Genomic DNA, 23,768 nt, shown 5'->3' with positions numbered 1-23,768 from the left:
TTACTGGGTGAGGTTCTTTGGCCTGAATTATGCAGGAACTTGAACAAGATGAGTACAATAAGCCCCGCCCCCAGCCTTAAAAATCTATGAATCTGTGATTACAGGATGAGGCCCCAAGTATATACACAAAGCCAGGAGGTATCTGAGCATGGCTGGTAATGGAAAACACTGTAGTCTGCAGATCAGAAAATCCTTTGAAAGGTAAAGGAAAATATTGACTATTCACTACACTTTGAGCATTCTAGTCTACCAGACTTTGAGAGAAGTACTCAATAAGAGCCTCAGTTTTCTATACACTATTAAAAGAAACTGCTTATTGTGTATTTCACTCAGAAAAGCCACAAGTGAATATAATGCTAATTGCTTGTATGAGAGCAGGTCATCATGAATCATTTTAGGAATGGAATCCTGGGAGGAGTGGGCAGAGGGGTGTTGCAAAACTAGGTTGCATGACTCGATGTGACGTTGAGTGTAAAGTGGGACAGAATACTGGAAGGTGAAACCTATGTAAGATGAAGCTCTAATCCAGGCACATCCAACCTGTGGCCCGCGGGCCACATGCGGCCCTGGACAGCTAGTAATGCGACCCCACAAGATCGTAAACTTTTAACATTATTATGTGATTTATATACATTAACTATATTATATATTTTATATGCAGCCCAAGACAATTCCTCTTCACTCAATGCGGCCCAGGCAAGCCAAAAGGTTGGACACCCATGCAATCGGTATAAAGATAACAAAAGAGATCAAGATAAAGCAGTAAATGCTTGAGTCCACACAAAGATTTGTTGAAAGAGACTGTGACCACTACTGTCAATGATCACTTGGGCACAAAGGAAAGATGGATGTTTGAATTAAGAAGAAAATAAGAAGAAAGTGTCACTCTCTTATTTTTGTGCATCTTAAACAGAGATCTCAGTTGGCCACCTACTATCTCAGCAGCTGCATCAGAAGTCTGTGAATGTTAAAGATTTAGCTTGTAAATCAACCCTTCTGTACCTTTTTGACATTACCTTTCACCTCAACCTTTGTGTAAGAACTACAAGTCCTTACCATCAATAATTCTGGAAATGAACTTACTTTCACGTGAAGTTTTCAAATGAACAGAAATGCTTTTTAAAGCCACTGGAGACTATTTTGGAAGGACATGGGGTGAGCCGTTGACTATGTAGGGATAGTGAGGGAGTTTTCATGTTAACTAATTTGGAAAAGCACCTAATGTTAATAATTTCAATTATCTTATCAATTCTAAGTCCTGGCACTCATTTAAATTAATTCTGTGTACCAAATGTATTAATTTAAAGTAAAAGAAAATGACTAATTATTTTCCCCAGATGATTAATGCAATAAGGATATTTGCAAATGGTTCTTGGAAAAAAATTGTTTTCTATTAATGGCATGTTTTGTTTAGTGAACTGAATGTTATAATGATACAATAAATGATTATGGGAACAAGTATTATAAACTGTCATATTCTTGTTAACTGGAAAAAAGGCATGTTTGTTTCTTAAAGTAAACCGTCACTCATAACTGGTATGTGTATGTGATTTGATCCTTGTTGAACAGTTCTTTTAAAAACTAAAGAGGAAACAGTCTTCAGCTCTGTTGAAGAAGTGTCAGATGGCTGATGATAATTCAATCATCACTGCTGTATTCTTCTTGAGAGAAGATGTAGATGCAATTTACAACCCCTATAAACACAATGGCAGCTTTCCCAAGGGAAACTTCCCCTCTTGGGGAGTGTAGCGCCTGCTTTCCTTTAAGGAAAGGCAACTTTCAACTCTGGCCACTATATCTGTAAAGTCCCTCTATAAATCCCCATTTCACCCCAGGCAAATGGGCTGTGCACGCTGACACTGGAGTGGGGTTTGGGAAGATCATACTCCAATGCACCCTGCTTCAGGTGGACTCTTCACTAGTGGATGTTGTAGTCTTTGTTCCATAGGCAAAAGCAGATTAAACCTGGGCAGGGAATTTAGTCCCACAAATCTCCTGTTAGACAGAATCTATAACTTTATCAAAGTTAAATAGTAACAGAGAGGGAGCTGTGCTTGTCTATATACTATCCAAACAAAAAGCAGTCAAGTAGCACTTTAAAGACTAGCAAAATAGTTTATTAGGTGAGCTTTCATGGGACAGACCCACTTCTTCAGACCATAGCCATACCAGAACAGACTCAATAGTTAAGGCACAGAGAACCAAACACAGTAATCAAGGAGGACAAATCAGAAAAAAATTATCAAGGTGAGCAAATCAGAGAGTAGAGGGGTAGAAGCCGGGGGGTGGGGGGGTGTCAAGAATTAGATTAAGCCAAGTATGCAAACGAGCCCCTATAATGACTCAGAAAATTCCCATCCCGGTTCAAACCATGTGTTAATGTGCCAAATTTGAATATAAAAGACAGTTCAGCTGTCTCCGTTTGAATAGTGGTGCGAAAATTTTTCTTCAGTAACATGCAGACTCTTAAGTCATTAACAGAACGGCCCACACAATTAAAATGTTGACTGACTGGTTTGTGGATCTGGAGTGTTTTGATGTCTGTTTTATGCCCATTAACCCTGTGTCTAAGGGAGTTAGAAGTCTGTCCAATGTACAAAGCATCTGGGCATTGTTGGCACATGATGGCATATATGATGTTAGTTGAGTCTGTTCTGGTCTGGCTATGGTCTGAAGAAGTGGGTCTGTCCCATGAAAGCTCACCTAATAAATTATTTTGCTAGTCTTTAAAGTGCTACTTGACTGTTTTTTGTTTTGATAGTATATAGACTAGCACGGCTCCCTCTCTGTTACTATTTAACTTTGATAAACTTCTAACTCCCTTAGACAAAGGATTAATAGGCACAAAACAGACATCAAAACACTCCAGATCCACAAACCAGTTAGTCAGCATTTTAATGGAGTGGGCCGTTCTGTTAATGACTTAAGAGTTTGCGTGTTACTGAAGAAAAATTTTTGCACCACTATTCAAAGGGAGACAGCCGAGCTGTCTTTTATATTCAAATTCGGCACATTAACAAGTGGTTTGAACCGGGATGGGAATTTTCTGAGTCACTATAGGGGCTCGTTTGCATAGTTGGCTTAATCTAATTCTTGACCCCACCCCCCTTCCACCCCTCTACTCTCTGATTTGCTCACCTGGATCATTTTTTTTTCTGATTTTTCCTCCTTGATTACTGTTTTTGGTTCTCTGTGCCTTAACTATTGAGTCTGTTCTGGTCTGGCTATGGTCTGAAGAAGTGGGTCTGTCCCATGAAAGCTCACCTAATAAACTATTTTTGCTAGTCTTTAAAGTGCTACTTGACTCCTTTTTGTTTTTATCAAAGTTGTTAATGTCCTGTAACACAGTACAAATCTCTTGGTGTTTGCCCTGGCAACCAACTTTACCATCCATAAATGACTGTTGTAGTCTGTCAGCATAAGCTGATGTTTAAAAGAAATCAGCCATTGCATAAGTTTGGATCAAATGACCATTTTAACTGTTCAGGCGATCTATATACACACTGGCATAAGTGGCCTCAATTCCTACTGAAATATATGGAAATTGAGTTCAGCACTACCGACCACTTCAACTGAAATATCCAAGTCTGGGCTTAAAAGCCTTAACTTTAAGCTTGAAAAAATTTAACCCAGATATCTTTATGCTCATTCTTGTGTTAAAAGACTACTCTGAGGATTTGTTTTAAAAGATTTTGGAACTGTTGACACTGTCAGCGTATTTAGCACTGCTTGCCAAAAATTACAACCCTACTTCCAGTGCTAGAGAGAGTGTCACCATGACATAGGCACTTTGATGCAAAGTAGAGATAAATAAAATGGTAAAGTGGGCTTCCCAGTAGGGACGTAAAGTGTAAAAAGAACAACAACCACCACCATGTAACCAATTAAAATTCTATTAGTTACACTGTTCAACATTTAACTGGGAAACTACAGGTATGGGGGATGCTGCAGCACACTGTTTTACATTGGGATTTCCACTACTGACCCCAGGTTCAGGGATTCTCAGTGGCAGACCCACCTGCCCAGAATTCCAGCTGCCACATCTGTGCACCTGGAGCTTGGCTGCTGCCATGCCAGGGGAAGCTGTCCATGCAGCAGGCCAGCAGCCATGATCCCAGACAGAGTTTGTTAACAGAAACAGATAAGCATCAAGCTTATCAGTTAACCTTTAAACTTTTACATCCTTAGTTCTCAGGCATCCCAAGAATTTCAAAGCAGCACAAAAGTCCAAGAAGAAACTCCCCTTACCTGATTCATTGCTGCTTATTTGAGTTATTAGTTCATCTTCGTCATCATCGTCATCATCACTATCACAGTTTAATGGGTGAAAGGCTGTTTCTGGCTCTGTGTCAACCTGATTGGCATCCAATTCTTGTTCAGCAAAGCTTCTCAGTGCAACAAGACGGTGATGTATTGCTGCATAAAGGTACTCAGTATCTTTAGAACTTGCCTGTAGAAAATTGTGATTACAACCACCATTGAAGATAACTGTGAAATAACTGACTGCATCCCAACTAATCACTTAAGAGCAGATGCAAAGGGGAGAGATTTCAAAAGGACTTATTGTCCTTTGGAGATAAAATAATTTAAGATTCCAATTTAGTATTTTTAAGCCAATTGACTTTGCTACAAGTAATATCAGTTATAATTCATTTCAGTGAATTACTCATTTTTACTGAATACTTAACATTCTGGACTCTGAGGAACTCAGTAATAAAATGAACTTCTGACAATAATTAAATATCAGGAATTTTCAAAATTCATACATAATATTTCTGTTTAAAACTAAGTAAACAGAATTAGTAACCAAAAATAATTTTTTTCTGATTAACAAATGAAAAGATATGATGAATTCTGCTGATAAAACTGGAAGGAAATCACTTGTCAGAGTGTAGTTGAAAGCATGTGGTCTTCTGGGGCCTGAAACTCCACTGTTTGCATCCTGTGGATTCATTTATACCTTACAAATTTATAGTGGAAAGATACTCGTTTGATTTGGTAGTTTTTATGCCCAGTTTATATTTCTTTTGCACAAATGTAAGTGACTGCAGGAGCTGCAAACCACTGCAGTAGAGTATGTGGCTCTTCCATGCAGCTCACATTTGCAACAACCAAGAACTTTCCTTTTACTATAGCCATGCACCAAAAAGCAATTCCAAGTTCTTGTTTCAACAGAAATTAACTCAAGCTACATCTACACTAGGCAGGCTGTGGCCACACTAGCCCCTCCTTTAGGAGGTGCTATTGTAGTAGGCACTTTGGAATATGCTAAAAAGGCGCTACCATGAATATGCAGTGCCTTATTAGCATAATGGCAGCTGTGCGCACTTTGAAACAGCAGGTTTCAAAACACACGCTGCCCATATAGCTGGGGGCCTTTCAAAACGACCCCCTGATTTCGAAAGCCCCTTCTTCCCATCTGGCTTTGAGAAGAAGGTGCTTTCAAAATGAGGGGTGTCGTTTCGAAAGGCACCCAGCTACACGGGTAGCGTGCGTTTTGAAATCATCAGTTTTGAAGTGCGTGCGGCTGCCATTATGCTAATGAGGTGCTGCATATTCCTGGAGGTGCCTCATTAGCATATTCCAAAGTCCCACATTACCATAGCCCCTCCAAAAGGAGGGGCTGGTGTGGCCACAGCCACAAAGTAAGTTGACCACACACATGTAATTCTAGAATACTAGATACATGAAACCGAAGCCTGGAAGATCAACCTTGAGCAGGGCAATCTTCTGGGGTAGTGCAGACATAGCCTCAGTTGTCAACTGAGTAATGTGCCCTCACAGGAATATGTAGCTTTTCAGGGACAAAGTCAGCCTAAGGTTGCATATGTTATAGATTATACTTAGATAGCTGCCTTTTTCAGTGCTTCCTAATGCACATTTGAATTTGAGCCACCACTGAGCCATTCTTTTTAGGCATATCTGAAGAACTGTCCCAGACTGAGGTGTCAGTAGAGGAGATTTGGAACAAACTGATAAACAGTTAAGATGGTATTCATTCAAGTGTGCTGAAGGAACTCAAATATAAAAGTGAAGATTTACTTACTCTGGTAAATAACCTACCACTTAAATCAACTTCTGTACTAGCTGACTGGAGGACAGCCCTACACTTTTTACCATAAGGGGCCGTGTCTACACTAGCCCCAAACTTTGAAATGGCCATGTAAATGGCCATTTCAAAAGTTTACTAATGAAGCACTGAAATACATATTCAGTGCCTCATTACCATGCGGGAGGCCGCGGCACTTTGAAATTGACTCGGCTCACCGCCGCGCGGCTCGTCCCAACGGGACTCCTCTTCAAAAGGACCCTGCCTACTTCGAAGTCCCCTTATTCCTATGAGCAGATAGGAATAAGGGGACTTTGAAGTAGCCAGGGTCCTTTCGAAAAGGAGCCCCATCTGGACGAGCCGCGCGGCGGCAAGCCGTGTCAATTTCGAAGTGCCGCGGCCGCCCGCATGCTAATGAGGCGCTGAATATGTATTTCAGTGCATCATTAGTAAACTTCGAAATGGCCATTTGCATGGCCATTTCGAAGTTTGGGGCTAGTGTAGACATAGCCAGGATGACTAAAACAATGGAATTGGAGACTGAGCTAAATTGTCAAGTTCTAGATATTTGTTCTTTTTCAGTTTCTGCTTACCTGTATTAGAAATATTTTAACAGAATTGTCTTCTAGGTCTGTTGCAGTGATGCACAGACTCTTGCGATTTGGTTTTTCTATCGCCATCTGAGTCCAGAGTTTGGTGTTAAGAATCAATTTCAGAGTGCCCTGATTTCGCATAACTAAAACAGGAATGTTTAAATGTTAGACATTACATGGGAATTGAAACCTCCATGTTGCTGTAACAGATTTAATCAGTACTTCTATAAAAATCTATTTCCATTAACTTTGCGTTTCATTTGAGTATAACCTAAAATTTTGAAAGATGTAGGAGGATTACATTTCTTTTCTATATCTTGATATTTTAAATTTTTTCCTCTATATTTTCTTTCAAAACTACACAGCTACATATAAGAAACTGCTGCTCAATGAACCGCAGTGGTGAAAGTAAACAAAAGCTCTTACTGGTACAGAAATGGGAGGACACACGTGCTGGCAGGGTGGGGGGTCAAATAACTTCACGACATGACCCCCAAGTGACTTCACCCTGCCCCCAGCTTAGGTCCCCCACATTCTTCCCCTCCCCATCCCACAATACGTGGGAAGAGGGGAAGCAGGGGGTGTTATAGCAACCAGAGGAGCTGCTAGCACTTCTGTTCTTTTCCTGATGCCCTTTCTAGCAGGCAAAGGAGCAGAACTCTCAGCCTTGTCCCTCCACAGAGCTGTCCCATCTGCGTACAGGGCTGGGGCCTCTATTCCCTGTTGCGGGCAGCAGAAAAGGTAGCAGAACTACTAGCCCTTCTGCAGATATGTACACAGAGACAGAGCTCTATGGAGAGACTGGGGGCAGCACTGGCAATTCTGCTCCTTTTCCCACTGCTCCTCCAGACAGGAAAAGGAGCAGAACTTCCAGGCTCACCTCTGCTGCTCAACAGAGTTGCTACTTCTCTGCGTATAGCACTGGGGTGTGGAGCCGAACTGGCAGTTCTGCTTCTTTTCTTGCCTGGAGGAGCAGCAGAGACAAGCGCAGAATGCCAGCAGCTCCTCCAGCTGTCACAGCACACCCAGCCCCAGCCCCCTAGATCCTAGTTTGTACACAGAGGCACAGCTGGGGATGGCCGGCAGGAGTCTTTATGGTATGTTGTACTGGCTAAAAACAACTTGCCAGCACGGTGTACTGGACCATCTTGGCCCACCTGCACCACTGATAAACTGATTATCACATAAGTCACTTGGAAGATGCAGTACCTCTTGAAAAACCAAATTAGAAAAAATAGAATTAGTGGAAAGAAATCTGGAAGTAGAAATACATAGTGCTTCGTGACATCAGCTGGGTACCTGCAGCTCAAAGAAACTGCAGTGCCTGGGGATGCTTAGAAGAGAGCTAATTTTGTACTGAAAAGGCTTTGAACAACCTGATATAGATCTCATGCATGGCTGCAGAATTGCAAGTACTGTGAGATCCAGTTGACTATGGCAAACGACAGCACAATTCATAAGTGAGACTAATTTTTACCTAGCCTTGACTGTAATGTTCCATGTTTGTTGCTTGAAGTATCATTAAGTCTCAAGGATCCTCTGCCTCTTTCAGTCCAGGATAGTGACAGTTTATTAAATACAAAGAGCTTGCAACTGATCTAAAGGAAAAAAAATGTTATTGAAATGTTTAATTTATTTGAATTTTGTTGTTTCAGAGAATGCAGCTGTTTACAGTTTTAAAGTGTCTGCATTGTAACTTTTTATTTTACAGTTTCCATAAAATCAGACAATTTTACAAATGAAATGAAACCTGTGCTAATCCCAGATTTATGCTGAGTACTTCTACTAACCAGGTTATGGGGAACATTTAGAAATGCATTCAACTTTATCTTTTCAATTTTTAATCCTTCTTTGTGAAACCACTGACAAATCCATATTTCCTAAAGATGTCCCAGAATGCAGCATCCTGTGACATCACTAAAATCAGAAGTTTTGTACAACCCATTGTACAAGCACTGTCATAAATTGACTTTAATGACCCATCCACATACAAATGTCCCACACATGGATGGGATAGTGAATTCAAGCAATCTTACCATTTGATATCTTTCCATTTTAGATTTTGTGATATATGGAGGTGTTATTTGTCAAGAAAATAAGAGTCGTAAGAAGCTTGAATAGCAAGATTTACCCTGATGGCCTAAAAGGACAATGATGTACCTCGTTTTTATTATAAAACCACTTAACTGTAATAACATCTTAGCGTAAAAACTTATCAAGCCTTTGTATTTATAAAGTAACTTTAAGACCACTTATCATTTGGGGTTTTATCACTTGTTGCTAAGGAATGTTGACCTATTGTGAAGACAGTTATAACAAAAAATAACAGAATGAGGCTTTGGAGCACGATTTGGGAGGTTGAAAGAGTTCTCTATGTTCAGTACAGCAGATATACAATGAACAGCTACATATCAGCTTGAAAAGAAATAGTTAGAAGAGACATATTTTAAAAAAAGAAAAATGTATACAGTTGTCCACAAAAGAAGTAATAAATATATATTCACGTTGTTATAAGTTACACTAAACCATAATGTGGTTTCCAAACCTATGAAGAAAGGCTCATCATGTAGCTTTCAGGAAAATATATACCTGCAATACATTGTGTTCTGCTTCTTCCCCTGTTATAACTTCAACTTTATTTAATAAATACTTCTGTGCTGGTTTGGAAATGTGAGCAGCGGCTGATTCAATCAGTGCTGACTTCTTGATAAGAAATGTTTCTAAAAGAGAAAGGAAAAGGAAAATCCTAAATTTTCTGCAGAGGGACTGTTTTAGTATGTCAGCAAAATGTCTGTTTGTATGGCCGATGTCTTTGTATGTTCCCATTTGTGCTGTACATCAGTCAGTGATTTAATAAACTTCAGGCATTCCAGTATATTTTTCAGAGAGTAAGACCACAATCTAGGATTTTTGTATAGGCACATTCAGAGTAGTAGTTTCAAAAAACATAAATACATCATAATGGTAATATGAGGAGTGTGAATGTCCAGTAGAACAAATATAAATAATTAGGTACAACTATAACTAGGTACAACTGTATCTGAAGTGACTTTTTCACAAACAAACTATTGGCCAAAACGTGTTCAGAAAGTTTTCATTACACAATTTTGGATAACAATTTCATAAAACTCAAAAAAATCAACTCCAGGAAAATTTGCAAATAGTCTAAATTAATAAATTTTCATTATAATATTCCTCTAGTTTTCAGTTACAAATCAAATGACAATTGCTTCCTGAACACTTATAGCCCACTTCCCAATAGTATACTAATGACTGAATGACTGTAAAGTAAATAGATAATAATTCTGAACACCACTGATCTGATGTCTTCTACAATGCCCTGAAATTGCCTATTGGAAGAGCTTCACTGTATGTGTTTAATAACTAGAAATGCTTACTTGTATGTGCATAACCAATACGAAAAGTTTCAGCATACATGGATGTTAGTTCGCTCTTGAATAGTTCTGTTTCATTATGCAGCTTGGGAGATTTTTGAGGACTCTAAAAATTGAAGAAATAAGGAAAAAGCAGTGTAAGAAAAGATAAAGCTTACATGTTTGACATTAGAAGCATGCAGAAAGATCAGGAAGGTTTTCAATCATACAATACACTGCAGGGGTGAAGATTAGTTGAAAGAATAGTTAAACATGCAAACTTTACTCCTACCTATAAATATTTACTTAGGATATAACTAAACAAGCATTTGGTATTTCAGTCAATAATGGAATGTTGTCCATTATTATGCAAACACCAAAAACTTCATTAAGCAAGAACTGCTGTCTCCTCTTAAGAGACCCTGGGCTAGGTGAATAAGCTTTCAACTGAAATTCAGCTGATCTGATAACGGAAGAGAAGAAGTGTACCAGGTATTTTTCCAAATTAATTCCTCATTTCACTGATTATCATATATATCCAAAATCAAAAAAAGTAATTTCAGAATTTAGAAATAATCACTCTGAGACATTTTAATCTATTACATTTAGTTTATTCTCTTGAATTACAGTTTTCTAATTGTTCAAAATCGCCTGTAGAATTTGTACACTGCTAATCAAATATTTTCTTGGGAATCTGAGAGGAGAAAGACTACAGCTCTGATTTTTTACAAGTCTGAAGTGGTTTGTGTTGCAGAAAATTGTTAGAACTGATTTTCCTAGTCTAAAGACTAAGTCTAAAATTTGGCCACCTAAGAAGTGCCCAAGAAGTGTGTGCACAAGCCAGCCAAGCATACCCAACAACTGACTATCTGCACAGATGAGCACTAGCATATATATAATTATCCTTTTTGGACTGATGCTGTGAACAGAAATACACTTTTTAACTTTCTTCACGACTTGACATCAAAGTGGTGATTCATGCATAAACCTTTACAGGACTGGGGGCTTCACATGGACATATAACACATGTTTGGTTACAGTTTAGGTGACCACCTCTGACATTGTGGCCCTCAGCTCTCACATGCCAACTTTTTCAGAAACAGATGAAAAACGTCAATATTTAGAAATCTTACCAAAACTCTCTCTATCATGTTTTCTCCAAACACAAAATTAGAATCACTGTTGTTTAAAAATGTTACATCTTCAACTGGCTGATTTCTAACAGAAAAACATGTGAAAAATATCAATTAGACTTTGTACAAGACACAAATGCATCATCTAGTTATGCATATATTTATCTTTCCAAATCTTACACTAAAATAAAAATATTGGCCTACCGGGAACCTTCATGAGAATACTTTCTTAAAGGAATTTAGGGAGACACACTGTATTTCATGCAGAGTAATGGAAGTGTTCCTTAAAGATTAAATAGCGGCACAGCCACTGTTGAAGCACCCCAGGAGCAAAACAGAGAAAGAATCATGCACCAGAGAAGAACATTTCTCTCTACTGCCTTTTACTCCAGTGACAGCTACCTCCCTGTGTCAGCTTAGCTGTGCCAGCCATGTGATCCACCCCCTCCACATCTTCTTCATTTGTTCCTTGTCCATCGGCTTGGGGAGTATTGAGGGACAGGTGCACAGCTTACTTCAACATATCTAGATATAGATTATATCTATACTGTGATGTAAGCATGAGTTCAGAAGACTAACAGTCAAGATGGTGACCGGGAAACACAGTTTGCAAAGAACACCTTTAAAGTCAATTTTTGTGGGAAAGGCACAAATGCTTGGTTGGCCCATTCCTGCTTCTTAAAAATAAAAACATTCTATTGTCATACCTTCAATTTTGCTTCTCTATAATCACTCAACGGTCAGTGGAGCTGCCTACAAAGAGTGGACTACGTGTGTTTGGGGAAATGTGTTTCACTGCCTAAACTAGCCTGTTTCAGTGAGAGGTAGCTCATGGGTGAAGCATCCCTTTCACAATAACTTGCAGTTCAGTTTCAAATGTAACATTTTGTGTCCTCAAAATTCCACAGGCATGAATTCTGTTCTCCTTCTGTGAGCTATTTGAGACAATAACCTTCTGTCTTCCCCTTTTTCAGGCCTGTTGACTTCTACTGGTTGCTATACCCCACAGCTCGATCTCAGTGCAGGACAAATCTAGCCCAATTTATCTCCATGGTCTGTTCCAAGAGGAGCAATTCCATGGTGAACTTGATCAAAGTGCTGAAGTGGGCTAACCAACAGGTCTAATACCAGAAGAAGAGGGACTTAAGATTGGAGAAGAGCCATGTTAAGAGGCAGGAGGAAAGACTGAGGCTCATCACACAGTCTGAAGACAAGGTTTTAGCACATGGTGCATGGCAACTAAGGGACAAGGACAGAGCTCAGAAGAGAGAACTATCTGAGCAGCTCATCTGAGTCAGGGCTGCCAGATTATCAGCTCCTGCTGCCTCTCTCACATCATGGCCTGATTTCCCTGAGGTGGATACTTAGTGCAGAAGCAGCTTGGAAAGCTCCAATTCTGGGTGGCTCATGGAATCAGGTACCATAAGTAGCTGGTCAGGGCAACTAAACATGCAGCTCTCCACCTTGCCCTGTCTCCTGTCAATGTCTTCATGGTGGTAACAAGCGCAGAGAAAACAAGGAAAGTAGAATACAGGAACCCGAGGATATTCAGTGGTAAGGAGATTCTATTGTGTTTGCACTGGTTCGTACAGTTTATTTCGGAAATGTTCTTTTGTAACTGTTTCAGCGGTTTCATGGCAAAGGGTGACAGTTGCACTGTTTTAAACACATTTATAAATAAAACAATTTATGTTATCAGGAAAGTTTATTGCTATCACTGTATCTCATCCTCCAATCATGACTTGAAATAACAAAGCTAAACACATGATCAGGAACAAGTAGGAATTAGCAAGCAATGGATATTCCTCTAAAAGGTGAGGTACAGCAAGTCACACACATCAGTAACTTCCTAATGTGAATCATCCCCCACTGAACCCGCAAACCACTTAGCCTCAACTCTCACAAGCAGTTTCACAGCGGTACTATCCTCCCTCTTCTCTCAGGCCATGGAAGTCCAGGATGCAAGAGCACACAGCATCCCTGACTGATGTTGCCTGTGAATATCTAGGCCCGCCGTGGTAGGTGCACTTCTTGGCTGCGTGCTCAGCGACCCCTTTCATTATAAGTCCATTCGGGGAGGAATGGCTCCCGCCGCCTCCTGAGTCAGCTGAAGCCAACAGGTGCATTTGGTGGGTGAGAAAAAGTTGCTGAAATGTCCACTAGTGCCTCAGGGAAGCAGGGCTGCTCCTAGCCAATTGGTAGCCCTGGGCATATTTTGGCACCCCCTTGAAAATGGTGGCCTCTGCAACAACCCCGAGCCCAGTGCTTTGCCCCAGCTCAACGCCCAGCTGAATCATGGAGTATGCAGCATGGCGGGGGCTGGCTTGGGTGCGGAGCACCCGCCCGGGAGCAGAGCACAGGCAACATGGCAGGGGCCATCCCAGAGCAGAGTACCTGCCTGGGAGCGTGGGCAGGTCTGGGATCAGAGTGCCCGCTTGGGAGTGTACAGTGCGGGGTAAAGCGGGTTGCCGAGACAGCAGCCAAACCCAACACACCAGACCAGCTTTTTGGTGGTCCCTTGAAAGTGGCAGCCCTGGGCAACCACCCAGCACGCCAGCTCCTGAGACCAGCTTGCATGGAAGCTCTGCCCGATTCCCATCTCAAGAGTGAAAGTGCAAGCCAGACAACGTCTTGAAAAGGGGCTTCCTACATGTTGTTCAGCTGTCTGCATTGGTGCGCTGTTCAAACCCCCTGTAACGTTCAGGTTGGGCAGTAATGTTTTCCCAGAGTGCATGATGGACAATGGGCTAGAGTGGCCACATTTTAGGAAGGTGCTAGGGAGCCTTGTATTGGTTTGACTCTGGCATTGTTGGTGTCTGAGCCGCAGGCTCAATTCTTACGAAAGGGTTAAGAATCTGAAGACACTCAGGGCCTGGATTCTCCAACACAGGTCAGTTGACTTGAATCCCAATTACCCTGGACTTACCCTTAAGTCCAGGTAACTAAGGCAAAGGTATAAGGGGAAGGTCTTACTCTCTTGCACAGGCATATAGTTCAAGTTATAATTGCACATAAGCCTTCTTTCCTTTGTGGCTGATCTTTGCATTTTTTCAGCTAACTGCTACTTAGACGCATTAAGCAACAAGCCAGAGGACAAAACCAAAACACTTGGGTACAAAGAAAAATAACAACAACGCTTTGACTAACTTACCTTATTGTTTTAGGGCTAGAAAACTGCATGGAGACAGATGGCCTCACTTTTGTCTCAGAATTTCCTGGGTTCTCTGCTGGCCAATGAGAGCTCTCTTCAGACATCTGGAAACAATTAATATAATCAATTGGAAAAATAATTTTGGCTCATCTTGCTCTATAAATAATTTTACCAGAAATTAGTGCCTGCAATGCCAAATGCATGTGAGACAGTATTACTGATTAAGCCCATGCATGATGGGTCCACCTTCATGCATGAGTTAAGATCATTCATATGGTGCTTTGTAGAGAGAGAAACACTTATTGTCTGAAGCATGCCAGTGCAATTCCTGACCAGATTTTTTTAAAAAAATTCTTAGAAATTCAGACTGGATTGCAAGTTTATAGTATATGCATAATCATCAAACAACTGCATGAGCAATTTGTAAGGGCTGGATTTTCAAAAACGCTCAGCAATGGCACAATTGCTCTAGTGAAATCAAATGCAAAACTCCAGTTAACTTCAGTGGAAACAGAATTAAACTAATACTGAAGATTTCTCTGTAAAATAATTAAATTTCAGTGAAATATTATTAGAGCTCATGCACATATTAAAAACACAGCCATATATATTTGACATTAAAGTTACATTTATACCTGAATATTTGCTTTCTGTTTAGTTTTGGAAGATGCCAGTGTATTTTCAATGCACATCCGCCTTCTTGCCTTACATAGCTCAGACTGAGGTGGCTGTAAAATGGCAGGTCTTATGACAGTCCAATGCTGAATTTGTGACAAGGGTCCTTGAACAACACAACATGAAAGTTAATATGTGCAACTTTTCCTCCTCTTTTAAGTAACATATTTTTGTCTTGCTTTTTCTGCCTCAATGGAGATGTCATGACGATTTAAAATAATTGTATTTAAGTGTCATTGTTAATACCTGCCACCCTTTCCTGTTTTAAATCCCTTGTAAAAATCTGCCAGATAAAGGAGTGATGTAATCTACTATATTTTCGGAAGTTTGTGTGTTTGATCAAGAACTCCTTCCAAATGGTAAGAGTTAGGACCACCAAATTCAGGATATAGCTTCCTCTTATCATAACTTAGGCAAACGTAAAGGTTTGATTATGCCAGGAAAATGGGCTGTGCCTAGAATTGGACTGCTTCTTATAAAACCAAAAAGAAAAGAGACAATCACTAAATTAAGTACAGTCCTCAAAACTGACATAAATGAGTGAATGTTGAAAGAGACTGAACCAAGATGAGCCAGAAAAATAGGATGAACCTAAATTAGGACTGCTTCTCAATATACCTTACAAAATAGAGATAAAATGGAGAAATTTGGAGTAGAGCTCTATTATGGCACAATTAAAGTAATGCTTAAGGTTTTGAAAACTAGGAGAAAATGTTATTGGAAACTGAATTGACTATAACCCTTTTTTGTTAAAACACAGTGAATGGTAAGGGTTTATAGGGATGAAGAAAATGCATATACTTGATGGAATTCCCATTTTTAAAAATTACTAAAGATTAAACTAAAAAGTTAATTTCCTTTTTAAAAAAATCTGAATAAAAATTAATTTAATAAAAATAATACTTTTTAGAAATACAATAATTTAAATAAAGCATGGCCATTTTCCTTTTTTTTAAGAATGGATTTAAGGATCTGAACAAAGCCAGGTAAATCTGCTAGTATTTAATACAAAATCTGCACCAATTATGATAAATCCATCTGCTGAGTATAGGAACCCTGATCTTGAACCGATGGAAGTTAACAGGAATTTTGCCTTGCTTTCACTGGGAGCAGAGTTCAGCCCTTGTTTACATTATGTATCAGAAATATATACAAGGATGATAGTCATTCCTGAGCAGCAGCCCAGATCATGACCCCATGAACCACTTAAGTTTTCAGAATAGGGCTTTAAACAGACTCTGTGTTTTTCACGCTAATAATACAGGCCCTCAGGCCCATGGGTAAAATAATAAATTTTGAAACATGGAGATATGTATAGCTCATAGAACTGGAAAGGACCTTGAGAGGTCATTGAGTTCAGTCCCCTACACTCACAGCAGGACTTCTCACCATCCCTCAAAAACAGTGAGAAGTCCTGTGGCATGTTATAAACCAACAGATTTTTTTGGAGCATTAGCTTTCGTGGACAAAGACCCACTTGGTCACATGAATTTGATGAAGTGGGTCTTTTCCCATGAAAGCTTATGCTCCAAAAAATCCTATAAGATTGCAAAGGTCTTCTTTTTGTTTTTGCAGATATAGACTAACACGGCTACCTCCTGACACTTGCCACCCTCACTCACAGATCTTTTTTTTTTTAATCTAACCTGCCCCAGAACATTGAAAGGCCCCATCAAGGATTCAGCTCACAACACGGGGTTTACAGGGCCAGTGTTCTAACCACTGAGATATCCCTCCCACCACTAACCTGTGACTACCCTGCCCTTTTCCTGTTGATAAATGTGAGGATGACCAGTGCTAAATCTTGACTAGAATGGAGGAGTTTCCCAATATCCATGATATGGAAAAATATACGAATGATTGCTTTTGTTGAGTTTTTTTAGTCCAAACAAATGGGTGAATTTCAGATATAGAGTAAGCTGGCTAGGCCAGAGACTGCCTATGCTTGACCTGCTCTCTACAGTGTTCAGCACACTGTGGATGAACTACTAATAAATATCACAATATTAACAATAGGTACCTTTTTCTATTCTTTTGATGTCATGGTTTCTTTGGAGAAGAGCGGAGGTCATGAATATGTTATTCTTAACTGCAAAAGAAGTGTTTATCCACAATACTTAATTATTTATATGCATTTCTGTAGCTCCCATTATTGCAACATTTGATCATCTCACAAACATTAATGTGTTTATTTCACTCCATCTCTTCAAGGAAGAAAAGTATTATCCCTCTTTTCTAGAAGGGCATTGGGAGACTGACATCCCCAGGAACACTAAGTCTATGTCTACACTAAGGTGATCTGTTGACAGAAGTTTCTGTTGGAAGATACCTTCAAACAAAACTGTTGACAGATCACAGCCAGACTTCCAAGTGGATTGAAAGAGCGACTGCCTGTCTGCTTTCTCGACAAAGTGGCCAACCAGAAGCACAGCAGAAAGGACTCCCTGGTGTTCCGGAAGCCCTGTCTGTAGACAGATGGCCCTCCTGGAACATTTAGACTGGCTTTCTGTTGACAGAGGCAAACAAGAAGTGCTGTGTTCTGTCGATTTACTGTGAACAGAATGCCTTGGGAACGTCGACACTCCACAGATTTTGTCGACAAAACTCTGGTGTAGAGATAGCCTAAGGCAGAGCTAAGAACTGAACCTGGATACCCTTTGTGTCAGCCACTACTTTAACCACAAAACAATTCTCTAAGCTTTACAGCTGGAGAGCATTCATAAGCATGATAATGTCATCCACTCAGAATCTCCTTTTGGCTCAGCAAAAGAGACCCAAGAGTACAATGGCAAATCCCAGAGATCCAGCATGTGCTGGTAGTTGATGATCTTCATGAGAACCGTGTTGCTGGTCAGTGTGTGGTTGTTGCTGCTGTTTTTACACAACTTCCAAATCTTACTCAGAAACGTTCAGAAAGGTGGCCAGCGTTGTCCCATCAATAGTGTGCTATAAAATGACAGGTTCTGACAATCCATATATTAACACCTCCCTTCTATTACAAGAGGATTCTGGTTTGTTGCGATACCAGTTTTTTACCCTCACCAGATTATTTGGAAACCCCCAATCAAGAATACTTTTAATTCAAAAGTTTTCAATCTGGGAGTCATAAATATACATCAAGGTTTGTGACTACCCTGCCCTTCTCCTACTGAGAAATGTGAGGGTGACCCCTCCTAAATCTTGACTAGAACGGAGGGTTTTCCCAATACACATGGTATGGATAAATAGGTGAACCACTGTTTTAGTCCAAACACATCTAACTTACAACACATCTTTAACTCCATTCCAGGTTTACTGTTCATAATATTTGACATATTACTTAATAGGTTATTATAGCCTTCAGCCTACTTGCTACAAGTCTCTGTAAATCTCAAAAACATCTGAGTCGCAACAGTGAGTAGACTCAGCTCAACCCTGCAGCACATGGCATAGGCTGCTTGCATCCCATCCAAACAGCAACTATCCCACAAGCAGAATACTCCCTAGCACAATGGCTACATCTACACTTGGGAAGAGCTACGAAATGGCCGTGCTAATGGCAAAATCGGAGAATGCTAATGAGGCGCTGAAATGAATATTCAGTGCCTCATTAGCATGCTGCCAGCCACGGCACTTCGAAAGTGCCTTGTTTCGCTCACATGTGGCTCGTCTACATGGGGCCCCACAAACACCGAAATCCCCTTATTCCTAGCAGCTGTTTGCAAAATGTGTTTATCATGGACGAGCAGAATCTAACCATAACAGGAAAGAACTAAGACGCTGTAGTGTAGATTTTAAATTTTCCACCACTGCTAGCACTAGTGCAGCTTCAGCATAGAGAAGAAGCCAGCAGCTGCCAACATTGTGACCAAACCATCATCTTTTCAGATGAGAGGTACATGTCATGGTGGTTCAAGTGCCAGAGGCTAGACTACACTGCTACTCCTAGGCTGGGTCTACATGAGCCCCTTCCTTTCAGAAGGGGCATGTTAATGAGCAGGTTTGAAAGATGCTAATGAGGAGCCACCATGAATACGCAGCGTCTCATTAGCATAACGGCGGCCACCGGGATTTGAAAGTGCGCCTTTTGGAATCGCGTGCCACCTGTGAGGACGGGGTCCTTCTGAAGAAGGGGGTTTCAAAAACTGGGGGCTCCTTTCGGAAGGTCCCCGTTTCTACGGGTGTTGCGCGATTCGAAAAGTCTCATTATGCTAAGCCTCATTAGCATCTTTCAAACCTGCTCATTAACATGCCCCTTCTGAAAGGAAGGGGCTTGTGTAGACACAGGGCTAATGTTTCTACCGCCAATGACAATGTCCACAAAGGTGGGAAAAATATAGTACTGAAAATGCACAGCCTCAGGGGATTATTTTAACTTAATTCTATTTTTTTTTCTTCTAAAGTGTGAAGCTGTTCAGGTCTAAGTAGATGTAGGAATAATCTAGGTCATGGCTTCTCAATTGCAACCCCCACCCTCCATAGGCTTTTGATGTTGAACCGTGAACATCTTCCATGGGATAGGAAATCCTGCCTTCCCTTGACCTAGTCAAAGAGTTACAGGGAAACTCCTGATTGAAACACACAGATCTTCCATTGCTTTATGTGGAAATAACTCACATACAATCCTGGAATGCTCTGTTAACTTTCAACCAGTATTTTTCATACTTAGAAAGGTATAAGTTCCTTAATGAGAATTACTTGCTGAGAAACTTTGATGTTTAAAAGTTTTGCTGAATTTGAATTCTTCTAAACAAAATATGCATCTGAATAATAAGGAAGTAGTCTTCTTGCTTTTCAATCTAGAAAATATAACTACAATTATAACTGAATTGAACTAAATGCCGTACCCATATTGAACTGCGAATAAGATGTTTGGAAAGTAAAAGATGAAGATTTTGCCCGTTTCCTGGAACAGCCAATGAAATCTAAGAGAAACATAGAATATAACTGACTGTAAAATCAGTTTTATAACAGAGTTCGTAAAATACTGCAGTACAGAATTCTAAAACCTGACCTGAATACAGACAACCCAGTGCTTTTTTCCTAGAAAAAACAGTGCTGGAACTCAGTCGCAAACTGCACCCCCCAGGCTTAAACCCCTTACAACCCCAAACTGCCCCCGCTTCCCACCTTCAGGCTTACCCCTCTGCAGCCCCAAACCCCACCCCTCCTCCTCAGGATTTATCTGCCACAGACAACAGCTCTGCATTCTGCCCACCTCCCCTGGCTGCTGAGGTGTCAGGAGGTGGTCCAGAGCCAGTGCCCACCCTGCCCTCCTCACAACACAGGTGGATAGTGCAGTCTGGGTGCCGGCAGTGCGAGCACCGGGTGCTGCAGGTGAGCGCTTCCAAGCTGGTGGCAGCAGGGGAGGTGGGAGCAAACCCCTGGTGGAAGAGTGCCACCTCTCTTCCCCCTTTGGCTGTGGCTTCCTGCCACAGTTGGAGCAGAGCCACCCACTCTCCCACTGGCTGCCACCACTGGGTGTAGCACCCGGAGTGGGCTGCAACAGCTGGGCAGCACCAGCCAGGTGGGCAGGAGCAAGGCAGCAGCCAGAGGTGGATGAGGCGCCCTGGGCTGGGAGCAGAGGAAGTGGCACTGGCCATGGGGGTGAGCCAGCTGCTTTCTTCCCCTGTCTCCCTGCCAAAGCTGGGGGGTACTTGCCTGCATCTCCTGGCAGTGGTTGGTGGGCAGTACGCTGCTAGGGAGAGGGAATGAGCTGGGTTCATGCTCTGCTCCTCTACAGCCACTATCTTCCCCCGCCTCCTCCTTCTCAGCACAGCTCCGACAGGGGCAGGCTCGGCCACCCCTTCCCCCACCTCTCCTGCAGGCTTAGACTTCCCCCCAAGTGGAGGATGCAGGTGGCTCCCTGCCCTGCTGGCTTCCTGTTCTGGGGCTCCCTGCCCCATGGGCTTCTCCCCTGCCACAGCTGACTGCCCAGCAGCTGTGGAGGCTGCCACCACTTAAACCAGACAAGTACATTTAGTTTAAACAGAGGGCATTGTTTAAGTGGCGGCAACCTCCAGAGCCACAAGTGGTGCCAAGGTCAGCAGCGCTCAGAGCCACATGCATCTCCAGAGCTGCAGGTTGCCAACCTCTGCACATGCGGCTTGGAGCTTCCCACAAAGGTGCTGGAAGGGAGTTCCAGGGCATTCCACCAGTAGAAAAGCCCTGACCCAGCCTAACTCAAGAGTGTTCATTTATTTTCAGATCCAACCCAAACCAACACATCCCCCTGAACTTAAGTCAGTGTAATGGCTTCGACCTGGGAGCGTGGCCTGCCATGGGCTTCCTGCTCCTCAAGTGCCATGCCAGCAAATCATCTCCAGCTGCCTCCTGCCCATGTGGTCAGTGCAGCCAGAGCAGCATAGCCCCTCCTGCTAGCCACAGCTGTCTCACTACGCTGTGTGTGCTGCCACTGTTCTGCTGACCTCATGGATAGGGGAAGGTATAAAGAGATGACTATATGCAACCTGACCTGAGAGGTTTGGGCTTGTTTTTAGATACAACCTGACCCAAACCCAACATTTATTGTGGGATCTTATTGGATTGGGTCAAGTTGCAAGGCTCTAGCAAAAGCTACTCACAAAAGGGGCTTTTGATGTCTCACCGCAAAGCCCACTGAGACCAATTCCACTCCCGCTCACTTCAGTGGGCTTTGGATTAGGCCTTTTTTTTTTTTTTTTTTTTTATTATGCAGTAGACTTTACAGCACCCAGCTGATTTTACATAGATAGCTGAAGTAGGACTCTGGATCCATTGTACCAGTCTATGTATTGGGTCAAGACCCGAAGGAAATGAAGAGGTCATTCAAAATCTAATATCAAGCTGAGTGCTTCATACGCTTGCCTGCTTTCCGGGGAAGTTAAAATTTGGATTTGCAGGGGGGGAAGGCAGGGGAGGAGAAGGGTACTGGGGGAAGACAGAGTAGTGACTCTATGCCGCATTAAGGGTACGTCTGCACTAGAAGCATCTGTCTACAGAAGTTACTGTCGGAAGAGATGTTCTGACAAAACATCTGTCGACAGATCGGGTCTACACATAAAAGCGGATCAATCTTTTGATCCACTGGGTCGACAAAAGGGCCCCCTGGAACGTCTACACAGCTTTTTTTGTCGACAGTATCTGGCAACAAAATGCATTTTGGGCGTAGATGCTCTGGAAGTTTCGTTGACAAAACCTCAGTTTTATCTACAAAAGACTCTGTAGTATAGATGTAGCCATGTAGTCTTAATCCACCCAAGATAAATTGCCCTGTTACATACAAAGTGAAAGTCTAATCTCTACTGATGCATGCAATGAACTCAGCACTTAACAATACTCAGTTTAATAATACACCCTTCATAGCAAGTTTATTATAACAGGTTTTAATTATGCAATTATTACCATTTTCAGCTTTGCAAACCTGGTCTTCATAAGGCCTCTAGGAAATAAAAAAAAGAGAAAAAACATCTCAATGGGTATGTCTACACTGCAGTAAAAGATCTGGGGCTGGCCCATGTCAGCTGACTTGGGCTCCTGGGACTTGGGCTGCAGGGCTATAAAACTGCAGTGTAGATGTTTGGGCTCAAAGTTGCAGCCAGGCTGTGGCATGCTTCCCACTCAAGGAGCCCAGGCTCCACAAACGAGCCTTTTATTTCCTGATTTTCAGGCTGCTTCATGACCAAAGCAAATGGAAGAAGCTTAAGTATTACCTTGAGCGATTGTTCTTTCTTTTCAAAAACAAATATCGGCTGAGCAATAACTGATGTCTCTGGAAAAGGAAAGAGATCACTTTCAGAACACATTAAATTATCTGTCATAATGCTGCTTTTGAAAAAAAGCTGGGATCCACTGGAAATTTTAAATCAAGGTACTTACCTTCTAAAAATATGGGGCTCAGTCCTGACTCAAACAAATCTCCCATTATGCTTACAGTGAATTGTGTCTTGTTAGGGCTGCCGGATTTGGCCCCGTATTTTTGCATTTCTTTTACACCAAAAATAATACTTTACTGCAACAAGATCCCAAAATATTTTACAAACTGTGGGCTTGAGGCTTTTTCCAACCACATTCAAAATTTCTTCATTTCAATCAGACACTAAATAGATGCTATTTTGGGCCAGTTTCTAATGTCCTTCCTTAGCTTTTGCTTAGACCAGGGATCCTGCCTGCTCCTCCTGCCCTGACCACCCCACCCGTCTCCTATAACCCTTCCTGCACACCCCTTCCCTCCCTCACCTATCCCTATCCATCCACCCACCCTCAGACAGTTCCTGCACCTGCTGTTGGCATGCAAGCCATTTTAAATGCACACGGCAGGAGCTCAGTCCCACCCACCTCTCCCTATGCAGCATAGCAGGGGGCTGGAGCCTCTGCCGCACAGCACCCCCGCCATGGGGCTGGGGCTGGAACCCCCATCACAGAGCCCTGAAGAACCTGCCACAGGGTGGTTTCTCTCTCTCTCTCCCCTGTGACTGGGAATGGGTCTGTGGGTTCTGGCCAGGAGGGAGGGTGCCGGAGCAAGCTGGGCATAGGTGTTTGGAGGGTGGGTGGGAGGGAGGGTGCAGGAATGAGCTGGGGTTTGAGGATTTGCGTAGGAGATAAGGTGCAGCAGTGGGCTGGGGGTTCAGGAATGGGCTGGAGCTGAGAGATCTGGGAGGGAGGGAAGAGTGCAGGAACAGGCTGAGGATAGGGGTCTGGGCAAGAGCAGGGTGCAGGGGGTAGGTCCAGGCAGGAGGGGACGTAGGAGCAGGATGGGGTGGTCTGGGCAGGAGGAGGGAGCAGGAGCAGGCTGGGTGAAGGGGGGGTGCTTATCTCCCTGAAGCGTAGTTGCTG

At 42.1% G+C, this 23,768-nt stretch overlaps 1 protein-coding gene across 5 annotated transcripts in view; it reads right to left on the bottom strand.

Moving 5' to 3' along the window:
- The window catches only part of RANBP3L (RAN binding protein 3 like), a 44,614-nt gene that overhangs the window by 8,239 nt on the left and 12,607 nt on the right, over positions 1-23,768 (bottom strand). For 3 of the 5 annotated variants that reach the window (XM_074995648.1, XM_074995647.1, XM_074995649.1), the window contains 12 exons: positions 22,646-22,704; positions 22,338-22,374; positions 19,802-19,879; positions 16,996-17,064; positions 14,936-15,081; positions 14,301-14,404; positions 11,150-11,234; positions 10,041-10,143; positions 9,232-9,362; positions 8,120-8,240; positions 6,643-6,785; positions 4,249-4,450 (listed from right to left, as the gene is read on the bottom strand). In XM_074995648.1, coding sequence (XP_074851749.1) covers positions 4,249-4,450; positions 6,643-6,785; positions 8,120-8,240; positions 9,232-9,362; positions 10,041-10,143; positions 11,150-11,234; positions 14,301-14,404; positions 14,936-15,081; positions 16,996-17,064; positions 19,802-19,879; positions 22,338-22,374; positions 22,646-22,704 — 1,278 coding nt within the window. The remainder of the gene's footprint in view (positions 1-4,248; positions 4,451-6,642; positions 6,786-8,119; positions 8,241-9,231; positions 9,363-10,040; positions 10,144-11,149; positions 11,235-14,300; positions 14,405-14,935; positions 15,082-16,995; positions 17,065-19,801; positions 19,880-22,337; positions 22,375-22,645; positions 22,705-23,768) is intronic. The other 2 variants (XM_074995651.1, XM_074995652.1) reach the window with 2 other exon arrangements.

This window comes from Carettochelys insculpta, chromosome 5 (assembly GCF_033958435.1).
Source record: "Carettochelys insculpta isolate YL-2023 chromosome 5, ASM3395843v1, whole genome shotgun sequence".
NCBI lineage: Eukaryota > Metazoa > Chordata > Testudines > Carettochelyidae > Carettochelys > Carettochelys insculpta.
Note: the sequence above shows the minus strand (reverse complement) of the source record. Positions and strands in the feature narration are given on the sequence as shown.